General features: G+C 31.9%; 1 protein-coding gene across 1 annotated transcript; it reads right to left on the bottom strand.

Moving 5' to 3' along the window:
* Positions 1 to 602: 602 nt before the first annotated feature.
* LOC110800605 (cysteine-rich receptor-like protein kinase 6) lies at positions 603 to 9,062 on the bottom strand. The gene is made up of 7 exons (XM_022005916.2): positions 8,138 to 9,062; positions 2,516 to 2,623; positions 2,249 to 2,427; positions 1,950 to 2,160; positions 1,606 to 1,843; positions 1,330 to 1,477; positions 603 to 1,043 (listed from the first exon to the last, which is right to left on the bottom strand). Exons 1-7 carry the CDS (start codon positions 8,622 to 8,624, stop codon positions 732 to 734), a joined length of 1,683 nt encoding a protein of 560 aa, XP_021861608.2. The 5' UTR covers positions 8,625 to 9,062; the 3' UTR covers positions 603 to 731.
* Between the last annotated feature and the right edge of the window lie 1,183 nt (positions 9,063 to 10,245).

Here is a 10,245-nt window from a genome sequence, read left to right as displayed (position 1 = left end):
GCCTCAGACATGAGGACCTGTGCCACCATTATGCATTTAGGATAGAGGGCTTAGTGTGCCCCTTGAGTTTTGGGCCTTTGGAGGTTGGGCCTTTCCTTTTCATCGAAGTATAGTTCATTCATATGCCGTCTGACTAGTAGGCGTGGGGGGTGCCACGTGCTGTTCTGCAATTGGTCCAGGGTGGACTGCCATTTTTGGGCACATCAATTAGCATAATATCTATAACCTCTATGTTAATGAATACTGTCTACCACTATATTTGAGGTTTCATCTAAATTTATATTTATATTACAAACCGTACATTGCACGGTTAGTGTACTAGTTTTAGACACTATAAAAGTAACAGAAATAAATTAATTTCATAAACTTTTTGTTTTATTTTTATTTGAGTTTTAATTTTAAATATAGTAATATTTTTCATGCAAGGACCCACCCTATCATATAATTTTAGATCCACCAATTGATGAATATGTGACATGGCACAATTATAGTGCTAAAATGGGGTGACCCATTATTATGTATGCACTTGTTGTCAAAATAAAATAAAATATTATGTACACTTTTACAAAGCCGCTTTATAATATATTGTATAGATACATAGTACGTGAAATTCAAAAGCATTACTTATATATTGTATAGATACATAGAAGTGAAATTCAAAAGCATTACTTATAAATTCAAATTCAAATTCTTTTTCTATTCTCTATTTTATAACAATGTACATGTGACAATCATCGACCAGTTAACATAGTAATAGAAAGACGATCAACAGAACAATATTCATGACCATTTTGATGGGCTTCATTTTGATTGTCTTCATTTCTTCTAAGTGTAAATCCAGGTTGAGATGGACGTGGAAGATTCGTAACCTCGCCCTCAATCATGGAAAGAACCATAGAGCTACTCGGCCTGTCTTCAGGAAATTCTTGCACGCATAATAGTCCTATTTGTATGCACTTCAAAATCTCCATATCGAATGTTGATTCAGAAATTGTTGGATCAATTAGTGACAAAATGATATCCTCATTCCACAATTTCCATGCCTAAAATCAAAGAAGCAACAGCGTTAGCTAGTAAATTTACAACCTTGTTCATTTAGGATGCTTTAATCTTTCACCAATTCCCTCCTTGTTTTAATGGAGCTTAATCCATCTACTTTATTCATGAACTATAGCCCCGGCTTATGATCATTGCTTGGCCATTATAATTTATTAATTAAGGACGATGATATAGTCGAAATCATGTAATAATACATGTTATTGTGTCTTCTCTACAAAATTAAATATCAATTTAAGACATAACTAATGTAGATGTTTGAAGATATCTTACATGCCCCAAGAGGCTCAAGCAGTCCTGATCCTTGAAGTTTTTGTTCCTTTTCCCGCTTACAATCTCCAGTAGTAGCACCCCAAGGCTAAACACATCCGATTTCTCTGAAAATCGACCTTGCATAGCATACTCCGGAGACATATAGCCACTGCATGAAGCAAAATAATTTTGGCGTTCTTTGATTGGTTACATGCTTAATTAATCGTATTAAAAGATTTAATTTAATTTTTCTTAATGGGAGCGTTTATAATTAGGAGAAAATTAATGAACACTCACTAGGTGCCAACAATCCTTCTGGTATCACCTTTGTCTTGACTACCTCCGAATATCCTTGCCATGCCAAAGTCTGATATTTTTGGATTGAGATCGTTGTCCAACAAAATGTTGCTAGCTTTAAGATCTCTATGTATAATTCTTAATCTAGAATCTCGATGTAGGTAAAGCAAACCTCTGCTTATCCCTTTTATTATATTGAGGCGCTTCTTCCAGTCCAACTGGTGTTGACTTGAGGGATCTAAGTACAATCACACAACATAAATCCATCAATCACCAATATAACACGTAATAAACAATTATATTGGATAAACTTTCGGAATATGCTAGAAAATTATGGTACAAACCGAAAAGGAAAGCGTCCAAGCTCTTATTTGCCATGTATTCATATACCAACAACTTCTCTTGTCTTTGTACACAACAACCCAACAGTTTAACGAGGTTTCTGTGTTGAAGTTTGGAGATTACAACCACTTCATTCATAAATTCTTGCAAGCCTTGATCTGATGTTCTTGAAAGTCTTTTTACTGCTATCTCTTGTCCATCTTCAAATCTTCCCTATAACCATTTATTCCAAATGAGGACAATTATTATTCTGCATTTATATTCACTAATTATTTTCAAGTAAATTTTACTAATTAGATACCTTGTAAACTGGACCAAAACCACCTCGACCAAGCATGTTGCTTTCGGAAAAGTTATATGTTGCAATTGCCAAATCTTTAAATTTAAACAATGGTAAGTCTTGGATTTCGAGGGGATTAATTCCATCAATAGTCATGTTATTATGCCAATTTTCTTCCAGGTTTGTAGATACCTTGCGTGCTACAACAATTAACACCTTTCAATATTGCAAGAATCATGCCAACTATGCAAATTTAGTTCAAGTTCAAGTAAGGATAAAAGATGTTACCATATAGTTGACGCAACCAACTCCGTAAACAATACAAGAAAATGACTAATGCCATTGTACCCATAATTACCACTGCTGCAATAATTGCTTTCCATTTACTAGTGCCACCTATCAAACATAGGCAAATTATTAGGCTGCCATGAGATCGAATTAAAATATGTTGTATAATGGAGGATAAAGATGAGGCAACAAGGGGAGGATGAAGATTAGATAGCAAGGGAATTTAGTATGCTTTCGGTAAAAATAAATAAATCATGGCCAAATAATTACACAGGACCAACGTTTAACATATTAATGAATATAAAATTATAACTGCATTCAATCAATGTGTCACCGGCATTTTATATGTATATTTTAGCATGTATAACTAATAATTTCAAAAAACTTATCAGGATCTGGACCCGAATGGTCCCGGGGGAAGATCCTCCCCAAAAAGTAGAGATGGGTAATACTCATCCAGTAGGATTAATGTGAGGAAGTAAAGGTTCAATAGAAAATTTACATCATAAAACTTACTTAAATAAGAAGTGTGTCAACTGAAAAATCTTCTCAAAAAGAAAATGTATAAACTAAAAAATAACATATATCATTATGAGATACACATAATATACTCATATAGGGGTGATAAAAAAAAAGTTAGGGTACCTTGAATCGTAACCAGGACCTGTTAGGAACCTGTAGTGCAGGTTCCGGTTCCGGTTGTACACACCAATTCTAATATTAAATACAAAAAATAAGGGACCAGACCATATAAAAATGCTTCATATGCCAAAAATATAAAACAATTCCAACAAATATTTAGAAAATATAAATATTGAATTACAATTTAAACCCAAGTTATAAAACAATCAAATCTCATTTTAATATTCCCATCAATAACATTTTTTATTCGTTTTCTAATTTTGTAGAAAAACACATGCACATAATGTAAAAAATATGCTCTATAATTTACTTGTTTTATTTTCTCTGTTCTTATACTGTCTCTGTATTGTCAAATCTAATATACATATATAAAGGGGAGTGTTTTGAAAAGTATTCGGAGCGCCACGTAGAATTTCCGTTATTTCAGATTTATTAAAAAGTATTAACAGATGAATAAAAAAAATATTAACATTTAAATAAATACCAGGTAAAAGATAATAAGAGATAAAATTTTCTAGGAATTAAAATGATAAATAAAAATCCTTAAAAGATAATGATAGAAAAGGATATTTATCCAATTTTAAAAAGATAATAAGAAAAAAAAGATAATTATCCCGTTTAAAAAAAAAACAGAATTACAAATGTTATCAAATCGATCATATGATAAGTTACGTGTTTTACTTAAAAGACTACACATTTAATTCTCATATAAATTCACCTGGGTATAATCAACCCATTTGCATAAATCAATATCGTTTGTATATCTTTTTCATGTTAAAACTGTTCTCACGTCTTTAGTTTTTTTTTTCCCTCCTCCTCCCTTTAATTCCTTCAATATAATTCACTTACGTAAGTTGTAAGTTGTAATTTGTTTGTTTGTTTGTTTTTTTTTTGATTTTTAGTGTTTTATCTCTTTCAGAATTGTACTACTCGTAAGATCTTCTTCGTATATGAAAACATGTTGTGCCCTTGGGTGAGAACTCAAGACTATGCCTGTGCAAAAATCGGTCCGGATCGAAAAATGAGGCCGGACTGGACTGGACCATCTTGGTCCGGTCTTCGGGTCTTCCATAATGTAAAATCGGTTTCCGATCCGATCTAAACTGGAAAACATTTTTAAAATTTAAAAAAAAATGAAAAGGATAATTACGCTGCATATTGCAGATTTGCGGTTATTAAAAAGAATTTTAAGAGTTTAAAACTTCATAGTCACTTCATCATAACCCTAAGTCCCTAACTCTCCACGCTATTCATCTTCTCTCTACCTCTATGTCGTTTGGTATTCTATAGATGCTGATCAAATTGTTTGTCAATTAATTTCATCTAATCAATTCCTTAAAAGTGGTAAGTATTACTAAATTTTTCTTAATTTCTTCATGTTCTTTCAATTTCCTGCCTTTCTGGTTTTTTCTTAATGGGCTAGTTTGAAAATTGAAATGGTATATTTCCTGTATTGATGAATATAAATATTTAATTTCCAATTGTCATCAATCCTGATTTTTTACTATCTGAATTATGAGCTCCATATTCTGTTTGAGTTTGACTGATATTGTGATATCCGAATTGTTACTGGCTTGGGGCTTTGAGCATTTATGTAATTGTACTCTTCCAAACTTAATATGGCTTAAATTTTTTTCTCAAATACTATCTGATATACTTTCAACACATGATCTCTAATTTCGTATACAAAATTTACTTCAATGTCTTATCTTCTACTTGTATTGTTGTACATTAGGATGTACATGAAATTTTTTTGCCTTGTTTTTATGGTTTTATATGTAAATGGACAGGAAGTTAATTGGAAGTATTACATTGAAATCTAAAAGATACAATATACCAGGTGACAAATTAGAGACAATATACGTATAGACAATTTATAGACTATAGCAGACTAACACCATAAATGTATCAGGTTAGTAAATGTCGTTTCAAATAATACTAGGAATCAAATCTGATGCCCTAGGTACTCAATATAGAGTTCTAATATATTAATTATATTCTAATTCTAATATTCCTTTATCATATTCTTCTTTTAGAGGTGTCAGGTCCTACAAAAATAAGTAAAAGATCATTCACTTAGTGAGAGACTCAAGAATCATCTGTAGAAGCACATGGAGCTGACACGTTAGATGTTAGTAGTAGTGACTCTCAAGATGATGACCTTGTAGAGATAAAGGAAAAAACAGTAAATTCTTTGTTACCACCAACACAAAAGAAAATGGTGGGAGGAGAATACATCCCAGGCTCAAAAGGGAGGAGAGATTAATATTGGGTGCATTTTTGGAGTACAAGTAAAAAGGTAAGAATAGAGTTGTGTGAAAGTATTGTGAAAAGGTAACTTTTGCTTGTTATGTTCATTCTAATAGCTCTAAAAATGTGAAATATCATTGGGAAGGATGTCAAGCTAATCCTGCAAATAAATGTAAAATTAAAAGTAATGAAACAGAATTGGCGTTTGACATTGGAAATGAAGGAGGAGAAGAAAAAGTGAAAAATTGGGTTTTGAATGTCAAAGATGTTGGATATGCAATTTCTTACATGATTATATTATATGAATTACCTTTTCGTCATGTGGAGAAACTTGGATTCAGGCATCTTATGGAAACTTGTTATCCTAAATTATGTATACCATCGCGTTTTACTATTGCTCGTGATTGTTTATAGCGTTATGGGAAAGAAAATACAAATTTAAAGGAGTTTTTACAATTGAAATGTCAAAGAGTTTATGTTATAAATGATACATGGACAAGTATTTAGAAAATCAATTACATTTGCCTCACTGCTCATTTTATTGATGATGAATGGAAGTTGAATAAAAAGAATTTTTATCCTATTTTTAGCCACAAAGGTAAGGCCATTGCCAAAGATGTAGAGGAATTTTTGGTTGATTGGGGTTTGGATGATAAATTATTTAATGTGACTGTAGATAATGCAAGTTCTAATGATGTTGCATGCCTAGAATTGAAATACATGATGCAAAGAAAATCAACATGCATTGGTAACGGGGATTACTTGCATACGAGGTGTGTTGCGCATATAATTAACCTTATAGTGTGGGATTGGGTGAAAAATAAAAAGAAATCTATTGATAAAGATATGCTGTGAAATATTTTAAGACTTCTCCTTATAGATTGAAACTATTTAAAGATCTTGTTGAAAAATATGTGTGAAACCAATTATCACCTTCTTTAGATGTTCCTACTAGACGGAACTCTATATTTGACATATTAGATAGAGCCTTGAAGTTTCGTGATAATTTTTGGAGGATGGATATTCGAACTAATAGATTCTAATTTGGAAGCTGAGCTTGCTGGAGATGATGATGAAGATCCTATTGAATTACAATTTGAAATGGAAAATGCGGGGGGCCCCTCACAAAATGATTGGAAGGTATGTGAAGGGTTTCCTTTATTTCTGAAGGATTTTAAGACATTCATTGAACAAGTTTGTAACTCCTTGTATGTGACTAGAAATTCAATATTCTCTTTTAGTGCATGTGTTTTAGATCAATTGAATAACTAGATGGCGAGTGAGAATATTGATTTTAAGAGAATGGCAATAATGAAAAAAAAGTTTGTCAAATATTGTGGGAAACTTGAGAACATGAATGTGTGTTAATGTACATGGGGGATACTCTTGATCCTAAGGTGAAGCTTGTAGGTTTAAAATTTATTTTTGATCGTATGTATGGAACAAATAAAGGTGAAAAATTGGGTGAAGCAATGCATAATAAAGCATGTAAGTTGTTTGATGACTATTGGAGGATATATGCACCTTTTAATCCTAAAAATGATGAGATGACTTCTGCGTGCAAGTTCTTCACATTCTACTAGCTCTTATTTCAAGAAGGTTATTGAAAAACAAATGAAAAATTTAAGAACCGATAACAGATATTCATGTTCAAAATTTGATTGAACTTAAATGAGCAGCCAAGGGAACATGAATTGGATAGGGATATATTAGTTTGGTGGAAACTGAATGCTCATAAGTATCCGATCTTAGCACGTTTATCTCGTGACGTACTATCAATTCTTATATTTATATCTACAGTTGCATCTTAGTCTGAATTTAGTGCAGGGGGTCATCATTTTGATCACTTTAGAAGCACTTTGAGTACTAAGGTAATTTTATTACTACTTTAATATTGTGGATTGAGGGAGAGCGCCATGTGGCATGTAAATGTTTGTAGAAACGCTTTTTAATACATAGTATAGATAGATAGATGGTTGAATGTCTTATTAGTTGCATATTCATATGCATAAACTAGCAAAGTAGCAGGATTTAGAATCCTTAAATCTTACGCAGCCATGCTGGCATGCATGCAAATTGAGTTGATGGTCCATACTAAGGCCCTGAACTTTAGAGCTGAAATGAACTGAACTGAACTTAACTGAATTGAACTAAACTGAACTAAACTGAACTGAACTGAACTAAATTGAACTAAACTGAACTGAACAGAACTGAATGCTCCTGCCCTTAACTTAACGTAACTTAATTTAACTTAATAGAACAATAAATAATAAATAATAAATAATAAATAATAAATAATAAATAAAAAATAATAAATAATAAAAAATAAAAAATAAAAAATAAAAAATAAAAAATAAAAAATAAAAAATAAAAAATAAAAAATAAAAAATAAAAAATAAAAAATAAAAAATAAAAAATAAAAAATAAAAAGTAATACTTGTAAGTAACAAGTAACAAATAACAAATAACAAATAACAAATAACAAATAATAAATACGGATTAAAAACCATTTTTTCGAACTTATCACCTTATAAAATAACAAACCTTCAAAGTTATCACATGTTAACGAATTCTGTCAATATTTTCTTTAACAGGTGGTAACTTTGAAAGTTTATTTATGTTTTTTTACTCCAAAATTTTCATTTTTGAATTCAAAATTACCAACTTATAAAATCAAACATTTTCAAATTACATTGAACGCGTAAGTAATCTAAAAACAAAATGACTTACCAGAGTTCGTACTATTGCTAATCCCGTTAGTAGATGGCGACGGCAACAGCGGCGAAGGGGCAGGACTCATCCCGGTATAAGCACTTCCGGACGGAGGCGGTGACAGCGGCAAATGATGAGGTCTGTAAGTAAACGGGTAGATCTCGTACCTAATATTACAACTGGGCATCAGAAAATTCCAACCAGCCGCCGTTTGAAGCCTGTCTATGGCATTCGTCAAGCAAGTGTGGCAATTAGCCACGGTCAAGTCAGGTGTACACTGCGCCAAAGCATACAAATTTGTTGAGGGAGTAAAAGGAACTGATATGGTCGCAAACTTCTTTCCTGTCACATTATTTGCTGCTCGAGTCACCAAAACAGGGAACGTTTCCCCTAACAATTTTGTAAAATCACGTCTGCTTCCTGGTATGACATTATAACTTTGCTCATTGTGATATGGTTCTAAAGCCAATACTCCAAGTAGGGTCTCATTGGAGTATCGTATCATACACTTGTTGTAATATAGTGTTCCCAATTTACTATCGGGGCATTGTAATACTGATACGATCTCCTGCGCTGCGATGGATACACAGTCGTAACGTAGCACGCACTATTATCTAGATCTCCGCGGCACAGAAAATAGCCATTGAGTGTGTTGTTAACAGTGTTGTCGTGGACAGAGGTGGTGTAGAATCCAGTGGGATTTGCAGTGGCGTTGGAAGATAGATCCTGGAGAAGGGTGTTAATTGTAGAGTTGAATGTGCTATTGGGCGGAAAAGTGATAGAATCTGAACAATCATTGGAAATATAGCGCAAATCATCATCACTGTCAGATTTAGTTTTAGGAATAATGGTAATAAGGAGACAGAATAAGATCAATACAGATGGACTATATATGAGATCCATTATAAAATGAGGGTGTCAAGTTGTGAAAGGAAAATATATTATGATTTTTGGCTATTTTATGAATGCATATAGTCAGTCTATCCTCCTTACTTTAACCATCAAGAATGGTAATCATTGTCTCTATTACACTATTCAAGAGTCAACACACTGAGTCTTCACAGCTGCTCCCTAGCACACGCTATGCTACTTTTTTCCGTTTCTAATTGTTTGTTTCATTTACTTGTTCAATTCTTTGGAGTCAAACTGAAGTTGATACACCTTGACAATAAATTCAAAGAGAAACTTTTGTGTAAGACCGCCTCACAGGAAATACCGCCTTGTTGGCAGTCTTGCTGGCAGCCCAGTTGGCAGCCATGTTGGCGCATGTGATGACGTCATGCTGACGTCAGCATTTTTTTTTTTTTTTTTGAATTTTTTTTTTTTGAATTTTTTTTAAAATTTTTTTTTTTAGGAAAAAAAAAATTTAGATTTTTTTTTCAGGCTTAACTAATTGGAATTCAGAATTAACTAATTGGAGTTCAAACTTAACTAATTGGATTTCAGGCTTAACTAATTGAATTTCAGCCTTAAACTTTTTCTTTTTTTTCCCGATTCGAAATTTTTTTTTTTGAAATTAAAATTTTCAATTTTTTTTTTGGTACTAACTAAACTAGTGTAAAACATAACTAAAAGTAATAAAATCATAACTAATTGAATAACAAAATAGTTAAACTTATGAGTCAAATAGTTATTAAATTAAACAAACATTTTATTAACTAAAACTCATAAAATCTTAACTAATTAGTTGCAATGCTTAACTAATTGATACCATTGCTTAACTAATTGGTTTCAGTACTTAACTAATTGGTTTCAGTACTTAACTAATTGGTTCATTGCTTAACTAATTGGTTTCATTGTATAACTAATTAGTTTCGTTGCTTAACTAATTGAATCTCAAACTTAACTAATTAGTTCCACTGGTTAACTTAATTAAATCCAGTGCATCACTAATTGCTTCCAGTGCTTCACTAATTGATTTCAATGCTTCACTAATTGGTTGCATGGTTTAACTAATATGTTACATTGCTTAACTAATTTATTACACTAATTGATTCTGAAGCTTAACTTAATAGTTTAATTTTTTAACTAATTGATTCAATTGCTTAACTAATTGGTTTCAATGCTTACAATTTTATATCTTAACTAAAACTCTGAAATTCGTTATCCAAAACTCAAAAATACAT

This window comes from Spinacia oleracea, chromosome 5, assembly GCF_020520425.1.
Source record: "Spinacia oleracea cultivar Varoflay chromosome 5, BTI_SOV_V1, whole genome shotgun sequence".
NCBI lineage: Eukaryota > Viridiplantae > Streptophyta > Magnoliopsida > Caryophyllales > Amaranthaceae > Spinacia > Spinacia oleracea.
Note: the sequence above shows the minus strand (reverse complement) of the source record. Positions and strands in the feature narration are given on the sequence as shown.

Bases quoted from the DNA above. Each gene is read 5' to 3' on its own strand.
- LOC110800605 (XM_022005916.2), bottom strand. From the start codon at position 8,624: ATGATACGATACTCCAATGAGACCCTACTTGGAGTATTGGCTTTAGAA. The intron at 2,428-2,515 runs GTAACATCTTTT...TAATTGTTGTAG, and splicing joins TTGGTTGCGTCAACTATATG to CACGCAAGGTATCTACAAAC. The intron at 1,844-1,949 runs GTTTGTACCATA...GATTGTACTTAG, and splicing joins CTTGGACGCTTTCCTTTTCG to ATCCCTCAAGTCAACACCAG.